This window comes from Pteropus vampyrus, unplaced genomic scaffold (assembly GCF_000151845.1).
Source record: "Pteropus vampyrus isolate Shadow unplaced genomic scaffold, Pvam_2.0 Scaffold36, whole genome shotgun sequence".
Lineage (NCBI taxonomy): Eukaryota > Metazoa > Chordata > Mammalia > Chiroptera > Pteropodidae > Pteropus > Pteropus vampyrus.
This window is the reverse complement of record NW_011888817.1, coordinates 5,191,602-5,214,870: the sequence shown is the minus strand read 5'-3', so window position 1 is coordinate 5,214,870 and position 23,269 is coordinate 5,191,602. Positions and strand designations below refer to the sequence as shown.

The 23,269-nt window shown below is 42.0% G+C and overlaps 1 protein-coding gene, 1 non-coding gene and 1 pseudogene across 3 annotated transcripts; 1 reads left to right on the top strand and 2 right to left on the bottom strand.

Moving 5' to 3' along the window:
- DHDDS (dehydrodolichyl diphosphate synthase subunit) lies at positions 1 to 23,269 on the bottom strand. 2 transcript variants are annotated; one of them, XM_011357666.2, is made up of 9 exons: positions 23,158 to 23,269; positions 22,527 to 22,644; positions 20,775 to 20,891; positions 18,492 to 18,634; positions 15,308 to 15,424; positions 14,465 to 14,566; positions 7,299 to 7,413; positions 5,234 to 5,341; positions 1 to 2,169 (listed from the first exon to the last, which is right to left on the bottom strand). In XM_011357666.2, the coding sequence occupies exons 2-9, from the start codon at positions 22,587 to 22,589 to the stop codon at positions 1,930 to 1,932; spliced, it is 1,005 nt and encodes a 334-aa protein (XP_011355968.1). In that variant the 5' UTR covers positions 22,590 to 22,644; positions 23,158 to 23,269; the 3' UTR covers positions 1 to 1,929. The 2 variants fall into 2 exon arrangements, with proteins under 2 accessions (XP_011355968.1, XP_023384952.1); XM_023529184.1 differs by having other exon boundaries at positions 1 to 2,166.
- Positions 11,773 to 11,891, top strand: LOC111738340. Its single transcript, XR_002779819.1, has one exon. It is a non-coding gene; the product is annotated as a 5S ribosomal RNA (ribosomal RNA).
- LOC111738327 lies at positions 17,313 to 17,431 on the bottom strand (annotated as a pseudogene).

The window sequence follows — 23,269 nt, the reverse complement described above, 5'->3', positions numbered from 1 at the left end:
TTCACAGGTGGGAGGACATTTAAATAGGTCCCATCTAGTTTATTCAGGCAAGGGTTGAAGCTGGTTTGTACAAATCATACCAGTAGAAAGCAACCACAAGTTGTTCAAATCAACTAGTTGCAGTCCTTGCTCCTGGGCAGCAGTGGCTCCTCAGCAGCTTCTTTCCATCCTTACAGTGCTCCTGGAGCAGCCCCTCCTTACTCCACCCCTTTCCCACAATATAAGACCTCAGGCCAGAGACACCAGCCCCATTAATCACCCTGCTGTCCCTCAATCATATTAGGGAAAACCGAGAACAGAGACAGGACTCAACCATGCTCACACAGGGTAGATTCCGTTTGCTGCCTCCTGCCCCTCATTCCTGCCTTAATTGTAGGGCTCTGCATTATAGCCCCATAACTCATGCCTCCCTAATTAAGGCTGTCAACCAGCCCCATTGTAAAGCTGGAAAATGTACAGCACCTGCTCTCTGGGAACCCTGTGCCAGGTGTGTGTGGGGGGCTTGCTGAAGGGTACATCGATTGGCTCCTCAGTTGCAGTGTCTGGCCTTTAAGCTTGATTATAGGAGCAGGGATCATGGCTAACGGGTCTCTTGTGCCAGATATCTAGGCATAGGAAGGTAGGGAGGAGACTATAGGAAAGTGAGGTTGTTAAAGAGTATACTCTTAGCACTGCTTTTGAGACCCCTCCTTCCCCTAGAGGGACGTGCTAGAAAGTTTGCAAAAAGTAAAATAGGAAGACTAAACAGCATAGACATTGGTTGGTATTACTGGCTGTTCTTGCTGCTCTGGGGCACCTGAAGCAGAGAGTTCTTCAGGCAGACAGTTCTTCAAAGGCACTAATCCTCTCAGCAGCTCTGCAGTGAGGCCTGGCAGGGAGGTAAGGAGAAGGACAGAGCCCTTGACCCTCTTCTCTCTGCTGGGCAGCCTTGGCCCTCACAAGCTGAGACTCTGCCATGCTTAGAATAAATCATCTCAGGGCCTACTTAGGAGGCCAGGTCAAAAAGCTGAGAGAAGTCTCAAAGATTGAGGAGTCTGAGATGGTGAGGACAGGAGGCAGTCAGTTGGGAAGTGCCTGTTACTGTGCTCTTGGTCCTGATGTGTTCTAGTAGAGGAGGCCTGTGCTCGACTAGATTTACCAGGGCCTATAGGCCCTTCTGTTACTCTGGAGTCATAGAGGGGGCTGGTCTCACTGGGGAGTGGAGCCTGGCCCAATGCCCTGCAAGAGAAGGAGGAAAGCTTGTGTGGGCTGAGTCGACAATAGGTAATTGGATTGTAATCACCCGCCTGGCTTCTGCGCGCCATTGGGGGCGCTGAGCCTTTCAGTGAGCAATCAGCACTGCGTGGTGGGAGGGGGTAGAGATTCAATAGCAAATCCCAGGTGGAGAGCCGAGGAGGAGGAGCAGCAGATGGGCAAATTTTCTGTCTCCCTTCCTTGCCCAAATGACGCTGGCTGCCTATTAGCTATTTACCAGCAGATTCGAGGTGGAGCCAAATCTTTTGTGAAAGTCGGGTGGAAGGCTAAGATGGATGGTAAAGGGTGAGGGTTTGGGGGAGACCTCTTCTCCACTATTCTCTGTGTTGAAGAATGTGCTCATGGAAAAGAAAGTGCATTTAGGAGCACAGGTAGAGGTGGCAGAGGTGGAAAGAGCAGACAGCAGAAGAGCTGGGGTCCCCTGCTCTCCAAACCTATTGGTAACCAGAGTTGGGTTTAGTGTACTTGTGAGAGACTTACCCTTAACCCTCCCCAGGGGCTACAGTCCCAGGCAACCCAAAGTTATCTATGGCCTGCATAAACTGGCCTCTGGGGCTCCCTGCCAAGCAAAGGGAACACAATTCATCAGGAGGGAGGTACCCTTCACCAAGAAAAGAAAAGGGAGTGGGGCCCTGGAGGCACAGGGCAGGGCAAAGTGGCTGGAGGCCAGCCATCTCAGGCTGATGCAGTGCCCAGACGTGCCAGCCAGTCAGCCCGCTTGAGTTCCAAGGCCTGCAGGAAGCCTTGGACTCGTTCTTCTCGTGTGGCTGAAAGTTTGTGCAAGCGTGTCCGTCGGAGCTGGGTGTCCCCACTGGCCTGGAGCCCCTCTTGCAACAGCTGCTCTGTCACTGCAGCCTGGTCCCTCTCCAGCTGCTGCCTCTTCCGCTCCTCTGCATACATGTCTCGGGCCTTCTGCTAAAGAAAAGTGGGGATTGGGGGAGACCATTTTTAGGCGCAGGTGGAAAAGGGATGGAAGTAGCGGGCGGAGCACAGGGTAGACCAAGTTAAGTGCAACAGTAGGGAGTTTGTACCACTTTCGGAAAGGTTTGAAAATAGGTGTGCAATGGGTGGTGCCCATGTTGTACAGGCAGGGCAGTGGCACTTCTGGGTCCATCTTGTTTTGGGTGGGAGCATCTGTATTTCTTAAAATTCTTCTCATGTTTGCACTTGGAAGAGAACCAGTCAATGTGGGTCTGACTTCTGGTTCCCTCACCAACTAGCTTTGTGGCTTTGGGTAAATCCTCTCCTAACCTCATTTCTTCATCTGTAAAGTGGGGGTTGTGCCTACCTTGAAGAGTGGTTTAAGGATTAGAGATAATATATGCAAAACCCTCTCTAGCATATTAGCAGGCTCTCGAACAGAAACAGCAATTTCACACATTATTACTGTCTATTCTCTGCTACAAGGAAGGTCTTATTCCTGCCTGGGGCACATCCATGGGGTCCTTTCCTTTGGCTTTCCAGGTCATTCTAAGGGTGCTATTCTCCCAAATCCCTAAGCTATTTTTCAGAATTGGGCTTGACTTGCCTCCCATATGGACACCAACTTGACTCTTCTAGCAAATGACCCTTTTATGAACATTCTAAGAAGCAGGTTCAGCATTTTTAAGCCACTTACTGCATGCTGCCTAGTAGAATAGGTATTAGTATCCATAGTCCACTTTTTCTGTTAGAAAATAAGCCCTTGAGGGCTCCATAGAACCCTCAAGAGCTCCTGGAACCAGCTCTGACATTAGGTAGGTAATCATTCTCCCTGGCAGCCCTTCTCATACCCTTTGTCTACATACAAATCATAAACTCATAGAGGGCAGAGACTGTGGCTTATCCTCTGGCATTTGGGGTGCCCTGTACGTGTGAAATACTCATTTGACTGACCATGTGATCCCAGGAAGGCAGAGAGGATGCTCCTGGGGAGGGGAAAATCCCTTTGGAGCAGAATCAAGGCTTTGCTGTGCCTCACTGATACGCTCTGCATCTGCCACTCTAACCTGCCGCAGAGGCTATGCACCAGAGCTGCTCTGCCAAACCCATTCCATGTGTGAGAAACTGCTTTGTTGCTGACCTGGCATCCTATATCCTGATGACCTTTACCACGTAATTCCACCTTATGGTATTTGTGTACGTGTCTCTGTCCTACTCAGCCTGTAAACACCTGGATTGTTCTGTCTTTATCCTTTAAGAAACATCTTACATGAGCACAAGCACTTGACCCTTGCAGAGGAGCTAGGGAGATACTTTCTGTTGGAGACAGACATGGCGGTTCAGAATAAAGAAGTGATCTGCTAAGTCTTCTCAGCAATAAAGGTTCACTGCAAGAATAAAGTTGACAAATGAAAACTCTAGAATATCCTCCTTCTAGGTGTTCAAGGGCATTCTTTTTCTATGATAATGAACTCAAGCCTGGAGCTATGAAGGCTAAAATGGGCTTAAGAAGTTGCTGCTAAGGCTCTCCATCTTACTGGAAGGGCTTCTTGCTGGCCTTGGTCAGGAGGAACCCTGGGTCCTACGTATAGGGCCTTATTGGGAGGTAAAGAGATGTTCAGGATACAGTCTCAGCAACCCATATGCTTACAGGCTGATTAGGACACAGATCTCTACATATAAAGTCCCATAATACAAAGTAGAATGTGGTAAGGGAGGCAAAAGAAAGGGTCATGCAGCTCAGAAGAGAGAGAAATTGTGGCTGATGAAGGTTAAGGAGCAGTGGACAGGCGATATTTGAGCTGGGTTTTAACCAATGTGGAGGATTTGGATAGTGGTGGGGAGAATATCAAGCAGTGGAAATGATGGTCAAAGACATATGAAATTGTCTGAAGAGCTTGATCAGGCCAGAGTGAGTCCTCCTGGAGCACCAGGGTTCGGAAATTCCTGTCCAAAGGACTCTACCTCCCTAAGCTTAATTCATAATCTGCAAAATGGGGATGACAGTATGCACCTCACTGAGTGGTTTGAGGAAAAATGAGATAATAAATGCCCAGCCTGGTGCCTGGCTATTAACAGTGAGCTATTCTTCTATCAGCACTGCTTGTGGCTACGGCTAAACAGGCTAAGTTCTGGCAGGACAGGAAGGATGGGGCACCCGGCCACAGAGAGAAGAAATACAGAATGAGTTAAAGTCACTCTGTGGAGTTCAGGCTTCTTCTAAACAGCAGCCCCAGACTCAGTGCCAGGCAGGGAGGCTGCAGCCAAGACAGAGAGCCTGGCCTCTATTTGCCAGGAATCAGGGAATCATCATTAGGATAATAAAGTCAGTGAAAATCCTAAATACCATCTGCTCCAACCTCCTTACTTTAAACAAAGACACTAGAGGCTGAGACAGGAAGGGACTTGGCCTAGGTCACACAGTGGGTTGAAGTTCCCTTGGTTTCTCCACTAAGGTGCCTTCTTGAGAAGAGTTAAATAAGAAAACTTACATGAAAACACCTAAGTGCCTTCTTAGTAGACCCTTAATATGTTAGCTGCCACCACCACACATGCTGCCATTTTAAAAATCCTAATCAGATGCAGTTGACTCTGCCTCTTAATGAAAACTATTTCAAGATCTGGTGATCAAAGCTAATACTTTCAGGGAATAATGGCCAATCTCTCTGAGAAGTCTTTCCTGGGTTTCCTGGGTAAAGAGATTAAAGACTTTAACTTGAATCTCAGTTCTGTCTCTCATTGGTTGTGTCCTTAATTAAATAATTTTTATCTATTCATTTGCACAAGTTGGGCTAATAATACCTACCTCGTTAGGTTTTTGGAGCATTAAATGAGATCGTGCATATAAAATGTTCAGGGCCAGACACATAGTACATATATAGTGATAGCTACCATCATCATTATTAACATGCTTATTAGCAAGTACCTGGTATATATAACAGGTTGTCAATCAATGCTCACCTTTTCTTCTACCTCTTCTGTTCAGGCCTGCCCTGACACATGCTATGGTTCATCTGGAACCACACCTGATGAATGTTACAGTTCACCTGGAACTAACCTGAAGCATGCTATGGTTCATCTGGAACTGCAGGATGGCCTCACAGAGGTTCCAAAACATGTATTCTGGCCACAGAATGGGCTGGAACACCAGGCAGGAGTGAGAGGTCTGGGAAAGGTGAGGAGGAAGAGTTTAGTAACATGTTGCTGGACATATCCCTGGTCAGGCTTCCAAAGGAGCAGGCTGAGCAGGACCCAGAAGCCCAGAGATGAGATGGCACAGGTATCCTGGGCTGCAGCTGCCGCCAGCTCTGATTCACTCACTAATGGAGGAGGGGTCACCTGAAGCAGTAAGATCACCTGCCTGCACCAGGGCAGAACTAAAACAAGACTAGATCAACATTTCCAACAGGATTTTTCTGAGAGCCACTTTTAGGACTATAAAATAACATCTGGATTACTGGCTCTTGGCCCTTTGAAGTCATCTGGGAGACACACTATCTGATAAAAGTCAGCAATGAACAAATGGTAGCTGCTATTCTTATTTTTAAGTAGCAGAGTGTGGCACAGTGGTTAAAAGCATGGGCTATGGGGCCACATTGCTTGGCTTTGATTTCTGGCTCCACCATTTACCACCTATTTGACCCGAGACAAGTTACTTAACCTCTCTGGGCCTCAGTTTCCTCGGCTGTAAAACTGGGGTAGTAAGAATACCTAGTTTTTAAAGTACTATGAAAATTAAACAACATGATGGACATAAAGCAGTCAGAGAGCACACAGCTGGGTGAACTTCACTGATGTGAGAACCCTTTGGGGAACATTCTGGACAGCCATTGCCAGATACTTTTAGTGGTGAGGATGGAATTCAATGCCTCCAGGGGGATAACTTTAGTTGTCCCATAGCTTATTATGCTAAACCAATGTCACCTTCCCTGGAATTTCTACCAAGGTTTCAGGTCTTTTCTCTGGAACAAGGTTGTTTCTTATTCAAAGTGTAATTCTTTAAAATATTTGAAGGCTAGATTAGAGGTGACTATCATCTGCTCCCAAGGTTGTAATGACTTGTTCACTTTGTCTTTGCCAACAAACTATAAGTTTTAAGACAGTAGGGACTATTTCTGACTTGGTCACTGCCATACTCCCAACACAAAGCAGGGACTCAATATTTTTTTGCAAAGGAATAAACTGTCACCATGCTTCCCTTTTCTAGACCATTATTCTTTACGCATTCCTTATAGGACATTGCTATCCAGGTTGGCCTCTTCTGGTAAGTCCTCCAGTTTACTAAGTAGTGTCTTAAAACTCAATGCCCAGAAGTAAACTTTCTAGACATGCTCTGATGAGCAGAGTAGGCCAGAGAACCATAAGCTGCACATTATCCTTCTTTCATTACAGCCAAAGACTAAAAGTATCTTTAGTAGCTAAATCTTGTTAGTTCACTTTTAAGACTATGGTCCATTAAAATTTCTGTAACGTTATAATGTGAATTGCTTCCAAGCTGAGTCTCTCCCTCCACCTCTCCTTGAACAAAGACTTACCCTTGTCATGTACTATCCAGGGGTCAAATTAACAGATGATAGAGATTTTCAAGCAAAGACAAACTTACTTGAACATGAGCTTTTGCGGGACTACCTACACTGGGGTAACTGAGCTAAGAGACAATGGCTCTTAAGAGTTTGCATATAGTTTACATCCCCTGTGGACTGTGCCTGCATAGATGTGGCCCTTTATTCTGAAGGAGAGAAACTAGTAACTGCAAAGCAAGGTTCTAGCCTAGAGGTGCTGAGGTGCCTGGCAAGTTACCAAGGACATAAGGCAAAAGTTCAGTTCCTTGAACAAGAGCACAGGTGATGTTTTCACCACAGTTGGATAACCTTGATTTTTCCTCTAGGAACTTTAGAGCAAGAATCACTGAGGCTCACAAAGCCAGGGACAGATGAGAAAGAAATAGTAAATATTACCAGGCATAGCCTGGGGACATTGCTCCAGATTTTAGGCCTTCTCTCCCACAAAGTTCTTTGATGCCAACATGGCTGGGAGTGGGGATGAGCCCCTCTAATCCATTCTGTGGGCGTAGTAGCAATTTTCAGCTGTCATGAACAGAACAGTGATTGGAAACTACCTACCTGCCAAAGCAGGAAGTCGCTGAGCCTCACTTCCCCAGATGTCCGTATCAAGATGTCGGGATTAGGAGAGTGGTAGGTATACAGGCACTTGTCAAGCAGAGACTCAGAGACATCGCTAAGGTGAGTGGGGAAGAGACAAAGATAAGCATACATCTCTTTCTGCGTTATTCTCATGGTAAATCCCTTTTAGAAGACTTCCCAGTTTACAAAATATCATCAAATATCTTAGTCAATACTACCTGGTACACAGAAGGCCTCGAGAAATGCTTGGTAAACTAATTAGTGATTTTAATCTTCAAAACAACATAAGGTATTTCTATCCTCACATTATAGATAGGGAAATTGAGGCTCAGAGAAGATGATTAGTTAGCCCAAAGTCATTCAGCCGCAGGCTTAAAACCAGATGCACCCACTAGAACGTGTTGTCTTTCACTTAATACATCTTATTTTTTAAAATGCATATACCCTATGACCCTGCAATTTGACAAACTAATATGCAACTGCTTTTAATAAAGATAAATCTAAATGTACTGATTGGAAAAACGTCTAAGATATAATATTTTAAAAACCAAGTTTCAGAAAAAATACAGTGTGAAAAATACATGTACACTCAAACACACATGTGAATATACATATAATATAAACAAAAAACAAAGTCTAAAAGGCGCACACCATACTATTAACAGAGATTACCTCTGGGAGGTTGGGTAAGAAGAAGGAAAAACTATCTCTTTTTACTTTTATGTACCTCTGTTGTTTAAATTTATTATAGAGAACACATTTTTAAAACCTTAAATTTAAGTCATATGGACTCTGAAACACTGCAAAAAATCCACATTACTTAGGAATTTTAGAAAAAGAGCAAAATGATCAGCCCTCCTGTGTTTGATAAGAGCTACTTTCCCAGACAGACACTTAGAAAGGAGATGAAATAAAGGAAGAATAGGGATGGGTAGCATTTACCTGAAGTAAAACTCTCCTGTCCATGTAAAAGAATATTGGCAAGGCTGGTGTCTGTTGGTTCAGAGAACACTGTTTACCTGTCCTACCAAATACACAGCAGCAGAATCTGAAATCTCCAAGAGCTGCATTTTGCAAAGGCAAAATTTACATCCTAGAAGACAAAATTACTTGGTGGGAACATTCTTCTCGGCGTCTAGTTAAAAAAGCAGAGATCTGGGATGTGTTTGAAATAAGACTCAATTCTTACTAGCTGTGTGTCTTTGAATAAATTACTCCACCTCTCACTCATCTTTTTGAGGGAGCTTTATTTTCTGTACCATCGTGTAGGAAATAATATTCACTTATGACTGGGCAACGGGAAGGGCTCTGGTTCAGATTTCCCTGATAATCTGGCAGTCTGTCTTGGCAGTATGGTCTTAATTCTCGAATTAAGAAATATGAGACCCTGTACAATCAAGATAATTTTTCTGCTCTCTTATCTTTGAGATGAGCACATCTGTCCTATCTACTTGTAGATTATTGTAAGGGTCAAATCAAATAAAATAACAGATTTGGATGTACCTTGGGAACTGTAAAGTGCTATATAAATAAGAAAAAAGAAGAAACATTATTTCTAATCCCACCACTTTGCTGTGTGACTTCAGATCCAAAATTAACCTTTCTGAGTTTCAAATGTGTCTGCAAAAAGTTTGTTCTACCTACTTTAGGCAGTGCACAGAATTCTTATCAAAACAGAAGTAACTCTAAAGGAGAAAAGATTTAAAAAAAAATTAAAATAATACATCTGTGCTTTGGCCAACAAAAATCCATCTCTAAATGGCATCAGCTGTTTATGTAAAGACTTTAAAGAAATAATTTCTATTACATAAAATTAAAATACTAATTTTCACCTATGAAATTCGAATAGTTTACATTTTAAAAAATCTTAAAAGAGAATAAACTGAAACGGATACATCCAGACCCAAATCCTAAGGAAACAATCCAAAATGCAGGCAAGAGTTAAATTTATAGATTTCATTGTATTATTTGAATAATGAAAAATTGGAAACAGCCTGCATAACCAACAAACAGCAGAACGGTTAAGTAAATTAAAATAAGATATATTCGGTAGCTATTAAAATTAATGATACGAAGAACTGTTAAAAACATGGGACGTGGAAAAGTGCTCATAATACAACATTAAGTGGACAAAGCATGTTTCAGATTGTAAACTGTTCACAGTGTGATTTCTTCTATTATATTTATGTCATAATTTAATTTGCGTTTAAAAAGATGACTCTGGCTGAACTCCCAACCATGGCTGATCACTACTTTTGTCAGCACCAGCTCTGGCCCGCACATCCATTACCATGGTACACACAGCACCATGGACTACTTACTTGTGTACATTAACCAGACTGTGAGCTGCTTAAGGACAAGCCCCCTGACACATTCATCTCTGTATTCCCTGTTCTTCTAGCATAGGACTTTCCTAGGATAGAGAAACACTCAATACGTGTTCGAATGAATGAATGAATGAATAAATAAATCATTGAAAATAGATCTCAGAAATAAATAAATACTGGTTTTCTGAATGTGGGGCTTTTATAGGCTAAAAAAGTCTTTGACAATGCAATTTCAAACAACCTAGAACCTAAACACAGGTAACAGACATTGTCACATCTTAACGGAAAAGATCAATACAATTAATTAAATACACACACACAAGTACACAGGAAGAGCTAGAGGAAATGCTTAAAAAAATGTTACCAGAGGAATTGCTGAGGGTGAGATCTTGGGAGATTAAATTTTCAACTTTATATGTCCAGTAGTTTGCCAACGTTCTCTAATGGACATGTGTGACCTTTATAATTATAAATGTATGTGTGTAATATGGGTGAGATTGTATTCTTTTTAAAAGAAGTATGTCTGAGATCATGAAAATGTGTTGAAAATAGTGGTGATGATTATGCAACACTGAGTATACTTTATGCCACTAAACTGTATGCTTAAAAATGGTTAAAACAGTAAAATTTATGTTATGTATATATTATGACAAAAAAGAGGTAGAACATCTTCTGGAAGGATATGGGTACAAGTATTCAATATAATAATGGCTCCTCCCTAACAAACTAGGTATTTCAAGGGATGGCCAACCCAAAACAAAATCAATTTAAAACCTATAATGGAGATATGGCAACAACCTCTGAAAGGGAGACTTGGCAATAATGAGTATCAACAAGACGGTGAATGGCCTGGCATGAGGAAAAAGGGAGAGTAAGAACATTTAGTGTGTTCTCAGTATCATTTTGGAAAGGTAGACCCTTTCTAGAAGGTACTGGGAATGTGCCCTCTTAAAACAACATAGTACATTTCTCTAGCATTTAATTTATAAAGATGGTGAAAAACACAGGCTTTGGAGGTAGATGAACTTGAGCTGTTCCACCTAGTAGGTCAACTAACCTTTTAAAATCTTAGTTGGTCTTATAAAATGGGGCAAATATCAGCTACTACTTTCTAAGAAAATTAAACAAGAATATGTGTGACAAGCTCTTAGCCTAGTGCCTGCCTAATGATAAGATGCAATAAATATTAAGTAGTGACTTTTATTTTTATACTGTGTTAGTATTCATTTCACCTTCCTATATCAGCAGTCAGTATACTATAGTGAATGAGAGCAAGGCTCTGGAACCAGGTTAAAATCCTGGCCCCAAGCTGTGCCAACTATGAGAACTTGAAAAAGTTACTTCCCTGTTTCCATATTCTCATTTTTAAAATGGGAATAACAACAGTATCTACCACACAGAGTCTAAAGATTAAATGAAATAATATACGTGGAGTACTTAACCAATGCCTGGGAAAGAGTAAATGCTCAGTAAATGTTAGCAATTATTATTATTTACATTATTGTTTTTAGAGGCCTACAGGGGGTCAAGTGACCTGCTCACAGTAACTCAGTGAAAGAGTTTATTAACCATCCTTTATGTTCAACCTTATCTCTTTTCTGTAATTCTAGACTCAAAAATCAATCTAACATTAATATGAATGTTAGAAAAAAAATATACTCTGGAAAAAAGGAAAATGAGGAATTGGATGGTGGTAATGAGAGTAAGAAAATTCCAGCTACTTCAAGAGTAGAGCTTAATTGTAATTAACTGACTCTGTTATAAATGTAGATTTGTCTAAATTTGAATAATGTAAAGAGCACCACCTCACGCCCTGCTTACCCTAGTCTGAGCCAAACTCCAAGCTTCCTGCACTTGTGGGCTGAGACACCAGCCACCTGGTGACCATGGCCAACCCAACAACGTCTGCATGACTAACCCCACAAAGGCAAGTTACTAAACCATGCAGGACAGAGAAAATGGATATGGGACAACTTCCTGGGCAAGAAGCAGAAAGAAGATAAAGGTCAGGGTTATTGTAATGTGATATGAGTACAAAATATGCTGAACTGGGAGTCAAGATCAGAGTTCTAGTCTTAGGCATGAAAATGTATATTAAATCTGCTTGCTAAATAGCTTTCTTTATAGTCTACGGCCATGCCACCTTGAACGTGCCCGATCTCGTCTGATCTCGGAAATTAAGCAGGGTCGGGCCTGGTTAGTACTTGGATGGGAGACCACCTAGGAAGACAAGGTGCTGTAGGCGTTTAAAAAATAAATAAAAATAGCTTTATTTATAACATAAGCATTTATCCCTTATTATTTTTAATATACAGTTGATGAATTCCACATATAAGTAGAACTGCTCAGTTCAAACCTGTGTTGTTCAAAGGTCAAGTGTATTTTTTTTTCCCCCTCTTTAATTCCCCGCCACTTCCACCCCTGACCCATGGAATGGATGTTGCTGTTTCCCCTTAAGAACTGGATCTCTGAAGGCGGGGCATCCCCTCCCACAAGCTCGAGTTGTTCACCTGGGGCCTGGCACACCCGAGGTATGATCCATGGCTCCACCTGGGGTGTGAACCCAGGACCTTCTGCCTGCAAAGCAGATGTGCTAACAACTACACTATGGAGCCACCCCTCCCGGTCAAGTGTATTTTTGATCCATGGTTAGGAATCTATGGATGTGGAGGGTCAACTATAGATAAACTCGGATTTTCAACTACATGGGCGGTCGGTACCCTTAACCTCCACATTATTCAAGATTCAATTATATTATTTCATCTATATAAATGATAATATAAAGCATTAATCGTAAAGCACAATAATATAATAAATAATTGTGAAAACACTCCTCAAGCCAAGAACTTGCATCTACTTATATAACCCTCATCTTACATATCTCATCTTCTTGCTTGGTCCCCGCTCTACCAACTTAACTAGTATCTTAATTTTTTCCCCAATAGTTAATTTTAAATCCACATCTTAACTGACCTCTCTACAGCATCTGACGCTGTTGTTCCCACCAGTGCCCATGTCCCCGCTAATCCACATAAACAAATTCTTTCTTTTCTTGGCTTCCGTAATATTGACTGCCTGGTTTTCTTCCTACCTTTCTGGTTGTTCTCTTTTTTCCTTAAGGCTCATTCTCCTCTACTCAGCCAGTAAAATTTATGTTTCTCAAAACTCCATTCTAGGCCCTCTCTTCTCATTCTAGGCTCTCCTTAGCTTCCTCATGCCCTCGCTTTGCCACCTACACACAGATGATCTCTGTACTAGTATCTCCAGTCTTCTCTCAAATGTCAACCTGACATCTATGTTTAACATCTACAGTATATCCCAAACCAAACCCCTGATCTTCTTCCTCAAATTGGATCCTCTCTCAGGATTCCTTAGCACAGTGAAGGGCACCACTATCCACTGTTTTTATATGTCAAAAACGTTGGAGTCACCTTTAACACACCCCTTGCCCAGGGTCAGTCCATCAAGTCCCCTTGATTTTATCTACTTCATAGCTCTTGTACTCTATTCAATCTATTCTACCACCACAACCACATCCCAACTCCCTTGCAGGTACTCTGCATTTGGATTATCACAAGAGCCTTCCAACGGTCCTTCTGCAACCAACAAGCTCCTCACACTACTGCCTCTTTCCCCAGTTACTGCTTATTCTTCCTTCTTAGATCACTTATCATTTCCTTGGGGGAGCCTTCCCTACCTGGTCTATTGCTCTTATAAATTCTTGTTATACTATGCACCAATGCCTTTATAGCATTTATTACCATTATAATTTTATGCTAATTCGTATAATCTTAATTCTTACCACTGTATCCCCTACATACAGCAATGCACCTGGCCTTTAGTTGGCACTTAAAAGACATTTGTTGAATGAATAATTAATTGAATGAATGAACTATGTGGCACAGAATGATCACAGCTGTTGGAGAGGAGAAAGATTCATAAAATAGCCTTAAAAATTGTCCACTTTCCTTTTTATCTAATTCCATTCTCACCTATTAACTTAATTTTTAATTTCGTTTCCCAGGTAAATCGAATTATACCTGAGAAAGGAAATCAGAAAGATCCCATATAATAGAGGTAAAGGACAAGGATTCTGGAATCAGACAGCTTTAGATATAAGTCCCAGCTCTGGCACTTACTAGCAGAATGACCTTGGGAAAGTCACTTTAATGCTGAGCTCAGCTTTCTCACCTATTAAATAGAGAAGACTCGAATCTCACACATGAGATTAATGACTTAATAAAATACAGAACATAACAGACTGCCTGGGTTATTTCTTTTTGCTACTATTATTTTACTATTACTATTATTATTTACTAATATTATCAAAGGTAACATTAATAATATGAGAGGGACTGAGTAGACAGATGGCTTCTAAAGTCTACCCCAGCTCTAACAATTAGGATTCCATTATGTTGCTAATGATGAACAATTTTTCTTTTTGAAAAATCCCTGAATCTTGCATGAAACTGTAACCTGGGAGATCTAAAGGACTATACTCCAACAAAGTGCATTCCTGAAAAACATTCTTGGAAAACATTGCCAAAGGGCTGGGAAGGACTCATTTTTTTATCAAATGCCACAGAGTTCCTACCTGCTATGCCGTTTTTCTGGGGCTTCTTGGTATGCTGTGAGCAGAGATTGGCTGATATAAGCCAATACTAAGCTCTTACATGTGGGGTGCCACCCCACACCCAAATCTTTCTACGAGCATGCCTGATTTGACTTCTGGCCCAAGTATGTGATTTAGGAGGGATATCATGGTTTGGTGCACGCCTGTTTTCTGTATCAGTTACCATGCTAAACAACTAGGGATACCTGGGATCCAGCAGGCCTTGCTCCACTCCCCAGGCCATCTCTCTCACAGCATTACTGATCTCGTGACGGGACGTGTATGCAAAGCAGACATTCAGGAAACACCTGAGGAAGAAAATAATAATTTACCAAAGTGGGACAGGGTCAAAGGATTGGAATCACTGACTCCAGAGCATTCTTTCTCTGGAAGAACAGACATACACCAAATGTTAACCATGGACACCTCTGAAAGGCCGGATTATGAATTTTTTGTGTTTTCTGGGTTTTCTTGGAATAAACATTTTATTAGTTTTGTAATTTAATACTAAATGACCTTTATTACTCTCCTATCCTCTCCCTTTCTACTGCCAACAGCTTTCAGAGAAAGTGAATCCACTGTGATATTAGCACAAGCAAAGGACAGTAGGAAGGAAATCTAATGCAAAACAAATCCACTGCCAAACATATATATTTAAAGTCAAATGAAATGAACTCTGTTCCCCTTTGCATCTGTACAATCTCCCAAGGTCATCCTATCTATAGGTTAAAGGAGTGGGACAGAAAAATAATTTCTTGAAGGATTTGTCTTCAGAGGCAGGGATAAGGCCTACTGCATTCCCATGCCCTCCCCTGTGACGGAAAAGATGAGAAACTGTACGTGTGAGTATACACACATACAACATGGTGCTGCAGAACCATCTCTGGTCTGCCCTGAAGACAAAGGAAGAAGTCTCTAAGCATCCCAAACCACCCCCTCATTGCCTCCGTATCAAATGCAGACCAAGGAAGGCAGGATGTCTTTCTTCCTCAAGCTAGCAGGGAGTCAAAGACTGATACATGTCCCCAACGGGAAATCTGAAAACTTACTTGTTGTAGTTCTTAGTGGCCTGCACAGCTTGTGCCATTAGCTCCTGGAGATCCAAGGGTAACAAATGCAGATCACCTAGGACCCGGATACATACCCCATGCTTCTGCAGTTTCTCCCTGATTGGGGGAAAGGAGGCAGGGTTGGGACAAAGCACCTGCTGAGCTGGAGAACAGAGTGCTTAGATGATACATAACTACCAGTTTTTGAGTGCTTTCTTGTGTGTCAGGCACTGTCCTACACATATTATTTCACTGCATCCCCTCAACAACTCTGAAAGGAGTTCACCACATTCCCCATTCTATAGTGGGAAACTGAGTTCAGATGGGATAGTTAGACAGAGATTGCCCAAGATCATATGGACATCAAGTGCTGTGTCAGGACTGAAACCCAGGTCTGTCTGATTTGAGGACCCGCATATGAGACCGTCTCATATGTCCTTGTTGGCAAGTTGCATTTTACATATTCTGTGCTATGCTTGTCTCATTTTGACAAATGAATAAACTGCTCAAGGGCAGAAGCTGTATTATTGGTTACCTTTGTGTCTTCTGGCAAAATATGATGAGTGACATCTAACATTAATTATACGTTTTACTAAGTGCCAGAAAATGGTCTAACCAGTCTTCACACATCAACACGTTCCATACTTACACTAACCTTGGAGGCAGACGTTATCATTCCTTTTTTACAGGCGAGGAAAATGAGGCAGATGGAGGTTGGGTGATTTGCTCAAGATTAGAGTGCTGGGAGCAGAAAGCTAGAATTTGACCCTAGTGAGTCTGGTTGCAGAGCCTGTCCTCCTAATCATGACATTACACTGCCTCCATACAGTAACTCCCAAACTGAATGGGGAACATGATTCACTGTCACCCAACCAACTTCTCTCACCTGGGAATGCTATGGAGAAACTGAACAACTAATGTTTGGAAAACAGGAACTTAATAACAAGAAATATACTGTAAGGTGGGGGTATCTGGCAAGTCCTGGAGAAACCTGATCCAGAACTGAAGGCCACATCCACAGCCTAACCACCCTATAACACCCAACCGCATTTCTTCAAGGGTGATGCAAGATCTAATCACCTATTTTTGAGAACCCACCGGAACTATAGTAAACAAATGTATACTCAAATCAAGGCAAAATGTGAATAAGAATACCTAGATTCAAGTCCTAGTACTACTGCTGAGTAGGTGACCTTGCATAACTATTTAACTTCTCTGAGTTCAGTTTTCCTCACCCTGTAAACTGGGCTGATAACCATCCTTGCCATACGATCTGCTTTGGCTTGTGCTGACTAAGACAGAGAAGGTAAAAGTGCTTATTCTCAGGCACTAGGCGTATGACTCAAGTGAGGTCTATAATGTAGAAGTTGCTGCAAAAGCCCTGGTGAGGAGGTGTCTGGAGCCCTGGCTCTGCCACTAGCTTGCTGTGTGACCATGGGCAAGCCTTTCTCTTCTCTTCACTAGAGTTTAGCTTCCCAACTGATGAAACTAAACTAGGCCACTGGTTTTCCAACCTTCTTTTAGCCAAAGAACTCTTTCTTCAAATTGTAAACAGAAGCCCAAGATAGAAAATAGTTAAATGTGAACCGGCACCCTACACCCCATTCCCTCTGGGTTCTTTGCACGCCCACTCCTAGAACTCTGGGGTTCTGTGGCACATTGTTGGAAAACCATGGCTAGGGTTTCTTGCTCTGTCCAGAACTTCATAATCTAAGACCATTTCTCTACTACTGACTGACTAGAGCAATCTCAGTAGCACCTCTACTGCATTTAGATCTTTCAGAAACTCAGATTGCCTCCTGTCTCTGAGTACAATGTAGTAGACAACAGCCTATCTCTGGAGTTAGAAAGATCCTGTCTGTCTTGGCTCTGCCTATCTGATAGCTGTGTGACCCAAGATCACACCTAAACTTCTCCGATTTTTACTTTTCTCATTGGGATAATAATATCTTTCTCACAAGATAATGTGAATATTATTATTAATATTATTATTATTATTATTTAATGCCTACAGCACCTGGTATTCCTAGGTGGTCTCCCATCCAAGTAATAACCAAGCCCGACCCTGCTTAGCTTTCAAAATCAGATGAGATTGGGCACGTTCAGGGTGGCATGGCCATAGACCCAGATAATGTGACTATTAAATGAGAATACATGTTCAGTTCAGGGCCTGACACAAAGTATGAGCAGTTTAAAAAGGTAAGAAGAGTGTGAAATATAGAAGAGTCTGAAAACCTAGAATGTGCCCCCATGCCTCCATCTCTAGCCCCTTGGGTGTGAACTCTGAGCCACATGGGCTCTGCTGAGGGCCAGGGCGCATTGTCTGTGGCCCAGAGTCTCACCATTCTAATATGGACAGAGAGAAGCCTGCCTACCCTCTCCACCACCCTGACCTACACACGGACAGAAATGACAGAAGTGCTAGGCTCAGCTTCACAGGAGCTCTAGGCAATCTGTTCTCTCATCTTCCTGGTGCTGGTGTGGGGAGGAGCTGAGCAGAGAATGGTTGTAATGAAGACTTTTGGGCAGTCCTGGCTGGAGAGAGTTTTACACTTTAAAACAAATAAGCTCTATCAATCTTCTCTGCCTCTTTCTGGCTCTGATCCCTAAGTTAAGCTTAGACCTAATGACAGCTAAGAATGGTACTGATTCTTCCCCAAAAAGGCCTTATGCATCATCCCATTCCTTTCAAGAGAACATGCAGGAGACTATATTAACTTTTTAGGGATGGATACACAGCAGAAAATGACTTTTTCAATTTTTCTCTCATTCTTCTCCCCTGGCCACAGTTTACCGGTCCTGGGGTAGAAATCTGATCTAAGATGGGCTAATGAAAGGGTTTAGTTCATTCTGGGCTGCTCTTGTGAAGCACAGAAAGCAGGTCCTCAGAGAGAAGGAAGTGTACAAAGAAGCTCTCTACCTAATGGATTTCAATCCTGGTTTCAGTTTTGGTTGAGGCTGGCTGTACCTGTCGTTGAATTCTGTGAAATACCTCCTTATCCTCAAATAAATGTCCCCTTTGGGGGAGAAAAAAAACTAGCTTGCCATGTGTGCCACCAAAGAGAGCTGACGAACATTAAAAGGGTTCAGAGTTCCTTAAATAAGCCTCAGATAAGAGAGTTGAGAGTTAGGGTAAAGCTGGAGGTGGTGGTGGAATACACTCTCCCCTCTGACAGCATCTTACTGTTCCTCCAGCAAGCGGCTGAACTTCTGCCGGGCCATATCCATTAGCCCTTCTACTTCACTCTCGGACCGTTTGAAGTTCTCAATGCTGAACGCGTAGACCGTCACCTCCCGGATGCCCAGGTTCAGACACCAGTGCAGAGTCTGAGAAGGGAGAAGACAAGGAGCTAGGGTACAAGGAAGAGTGGGAAGAGAAATAAGGGATGCCTTGGCCCCAGCTCATTGCTGGAGGTGAGAGATGGACTTTTCTCCTCCCCAAACCTGGATAAAGCTAGGATAACACAGTGCTTCTGTAAGAAGAATGAACCAAATATGCAGAAAGCCACCACCTGAGAAACCGAAAATGTGAACTTGAATTTAATGAATTCTACTGTGTTGACACCACTGTGGTCTACTGGAAAGAACTCTTCCCTGAGAGAGTAAAGATCTAGGTTCTAGTCTTGGCTCCATCATGCACTTGCTATGTGACTGTGGCCAAATCATTTAATCTCTCCATGCCTAAGTCTCCTTAACTGTAGGACATCACGATCCATTCCTGACAGAGAACAATATAAAAACACAAGGTATTATTACTCATGGCATAGTTTTGTTATTCTGGTAGACTGAGAGGCTGACAGGTTATAAGAATAAAAGCAACAACTGCACAGCTGTGCAGCATTTGAGTTTGCAAAGGATGTTCACATGTATTATTTCAACTGATTCTTCAAACAACCCCGAGATTGGCATTACTGTTTTCATACCGACTTTATAAACAATAAAACTGAGGCTCAGAGAATTGAAGAAATGTGTCAGAAGTCCACAATTCTACTGTATGAATCCACTATATGAAGTTCTAGAATGACAAAAGCTATCTATACTGACAGCTCTTCAGTTTTTCTTTAGTCTATCTGAATGTCTTCTATCCCTTACCTTTAACCTCTAGGCTCCCTGTCTTAACACTAATCCCTTCACAGACATATACACAAACCAATTCACTGCCACCTTATGAAAATTACCAGTGAGAATCTTACACCTGAGTAGGCTCAGGGCTACAGAGGTTCTTGGCTGGCACATCTGGGTTGGAACCCACCACTGACTTTGGTCAATATAGATGCCAAAAACAACAGCTTCAATTTTTTGAGCACTTCCTTTATGCCAGGTTCTGTGCCACATGTTTTTATTGTATCATCTTGTTTAATCCTCACATAATTTCCTGAGGTAGAGATTAACGCTATTCCTATTTTACATATGGAGAAACTAAGACAAAGAGAAGCTACATAATTCGATGCAAGACACAGAGCCAGGAAATGGCAGAGTAACGGTGACAATGAGTTCTGAGTGACTCCAGAGCTTAAGCTCCTAAGCACCAGGCAAACTGCCTCTTAATTAGTCACAAAAGAGACGCTAGGGGTCAACAAATTTAAACACCTCCACACAGTATTGGAGAGAATCCCATGGCCACTTGCTCAAAGCAAAAAAAAAAAAAAAAAAAAAAATCACTGCTCTAGCATCAGGCCATGTTCTTGTGCCAAGAAGCTACAGTCCACATTCCTACTCTTCTTAAAGTTAGTTTCACAAAGACTGACATAGTCCATCCTTACTGTTAGATTTAATGTTTTCCACTTTGCAACATGTGTATTAAAAACCATAAAACGTTCATGACCTTTGTTTAGAGTAATATCCCAGTTTGTCTGGCTCTTTTCTCAGTTTAAGCACTAAAAGATCTGTGTCCTGAGAAGCCCTCAGACTCAAGCAAACTAGGAAGGCTAGTCACTCCATCTTTGCTCCAGAAATGTCACTTTGTAGAATTTATTCTAAAATAGTACTATTTATAATGTCCCATAATAGTGCAGCAGCTAAACAAATTATGTCAGATCCTCATAAAATGTTCTGCAATCATTAAAACATAGTTAGAAAAGCCTATCAACCTAGAAAAATATTTGCAAAAATGTCAAGTAAAAATAAAGATATTGAAGCTATAGATGCAATTTTATAAATGTTAAGTCATATTAAAACATGTTATAAGGAATGAGATGAGGCACAGAAAAATATAAACTGTTGACTGGTTAGAAATGGTAAGAGGAGGCAATTTTGCTCTTATTTCTAATATTTTGTGATGAGTCATTGGAATGATTCAATTTTTGTTAATGTTTGTAAGAGACCTATAGCTAGGAAACACACATATAAAATAAAATAAACAGCTATAAAAACATTCTCAAACCACAACAAACTCATGGCCTGATTTTCTAGCTATAATCCAATTCTCTACAGACTGTTTACCTTGGGTTCTGCCACCCACACCCACCTCAGCCAGCTTGTTGAAGCCCTGTGAGTGGCCCTCCTGCCGCTCCACTTGGCACTTCTTGGCATAGCGACGGTTCCCATCCATTATAAATGCAATGTGTTTGGGTATTGGGCCTGCCTGTAAAATAAGAAGAGAAATGATAAAAACATCACATACTCTTCAGTGACTAAGGGGAACATTATACTCCAAGTTGATAGGCTTGAGCTAGATGATAAAAGCCCCAAGGAAGGGAATTGGGTATTTTGTGCTCTTAGCTCAATAAATGGGCATTATGCATTTTTTATTTATTTATATATTTATTAGGCACTTACTACATGCTAAGCAATATACTAGGCTTTTACACATCACCTTAAATCTATAAAGTGTATAGTATCATCTTCATTTTATAGGTGAAAAATCTGAGGCTTAGAGAAGTCAAGAGACTTGCATAAGTCATGCAGGTAGGAGGCAAAGTGGAGATTCAAATTGAGGTTCATCTTTTACCCATATGATCTTCACCACGTTGGTTTCATCAGTCTCTAATTGGAAGGCCCCGGAAGGATATCAGTGGGTGTGGTCAGATGGAGAGGGCATCCTCCACATAAAGAGGCATTCATACCTCAGTTCTATCCAATTGCTGACACACATCAATGGGGCCTAATGTTGTTGGATATTCCAATTTTACAAGAGATGCCAAATGTCTGGATTTTTTATAAAAAATTTAAATGTCAGGAGCCATTTCAAAGCAAACAGAAGATATTTTGAGGGCCAAATAAAACTTCTTATCTGGCCTAGGGCAGCCTTTAGTTGTCTACCACAGCAAAAATCCACTTCTTAGCCTATTTTCCCTCGCTGGAGGGCTCTTCACAGACTGCTTCCCTTGTACTTCTCCAACATTTTCTACTTTTGTCCCTGACACGTAGGTGTTAAAAAAAATTCCAGTCAAGTCATGCAGCTTGTTCTTCCCAACACATGACTGCAGTGGTTCCCTGAGGAGATATTTCCACATCCTAGCCTGTCTGAGGACCCTTGGCATTTGTGTGTGAGTGTGAGAGTGGGTATAAGACTTACTGACTCATAAGTTCACTGCTACCCACTACTTGACAGTCTGTGGCTGAAAAGCAAAATCAAGCTGACTGGCTTCAATCTCAAACCTGTCATATGCTGAGGATATAATATTGTTGTAAAACTTAGAGAAAAAGCTTATGGAAGATTTGGGGAAGCAAGGGGGAGTATAGGAAATACGTTGATTATAGTCTTCGCATGGTCAAAAGACAGCCCCTGTAATGGTAGTCACTAGGAACTGCTAGACACTGAGCAGAACGCTTTCTATGTATGTTTCATTTAATCTTCAAAGCAATCATTTAAAGTTATATTGTTAATAAATGATAGAATAGGATCTTTGTTCATATTTGCCCCCAAAACCCAAGCTCAGCCATTATGCGCTACTATATCAAAGAAAGATGTGTTATTTTATCTAAATCCAGAGGACAGCACTGGGAATAATAGATCAAAGTTCCAGGGAAACCAATTTCAGTTCTCTGTAAGGAAGACCTAACAGTCTAGGCTGACCAATGATGCTATTAGGAGGTCGTGGGCTTCCTGAAAATGTTAGGATTAGGACAATAATCTATCAGAAATGCAGACCTGGAAGTTACCTTGTATTGATAAATTCCACTCAACATCATGGATTACTCAATTTGAATAACAGTTTTTGATATAAGATTACCCGACTGACCAGGAGGTCAACTAGTACTGTAGGCCACTGCTCACCTTTATAATATTGGCACAGAACCGCTCCCACAGTGACAACTCTCCTTCCTTGATCCATGACATAGTTCTTTCCCAAGTGGAAGACAAACCCAGAATAAGAAAATACCAACCAGGAAACCTTGGATAAACAAGAAAGTGAATCATAAGTCCCTAAGGCTTGCAAACAGCTACAGCTGACTTGTAGAGATTCACCTGGACTGTGGAGAGAAGCCAGCATTAGAATCCAAAGACACTAGTCTAAGCCTCCAATCTTTCAGCACCCAGAATGTATAAATAAGCCAATAGGACTTTTGAGGTCGAGGCCTTTCCTTGGTTCTCCTAGCTCAGTGGACCTTGCTCCCTTCCCCTTTTCCTCGGTATCTGCACTGGCTTTTTCTGAACATCTAAGTCTACTTCCTGCCACATCATAGTGCCTACACCACAATCCTTCCCCGCTTCTTCCTTCTCCGTCTTTCCCAGACCGTTTCCCACCCTCTATCTCCCAGTTAAACTAATCCCTCAGTTGTCACCGCCGTTACCTCCTACCTCGGTGGTCTCCCAATTGTTTACCCTCTCACTTGTCTTTTCCACTGTCCCCTTTGTCTCTTCCATGGCTGCCTCCCCGTCCAGTCACCTGTCTCCTCTCGCTCACCGTTTGAACGTAACACCTGCTGGGCTCCGCCGGACGCCTTCCAACTGCTTCTGTGGGTCAACACTTCCTCACCGCCTGGCGCTGGAAGAATACGTCATCCTTGGGCGCCGGG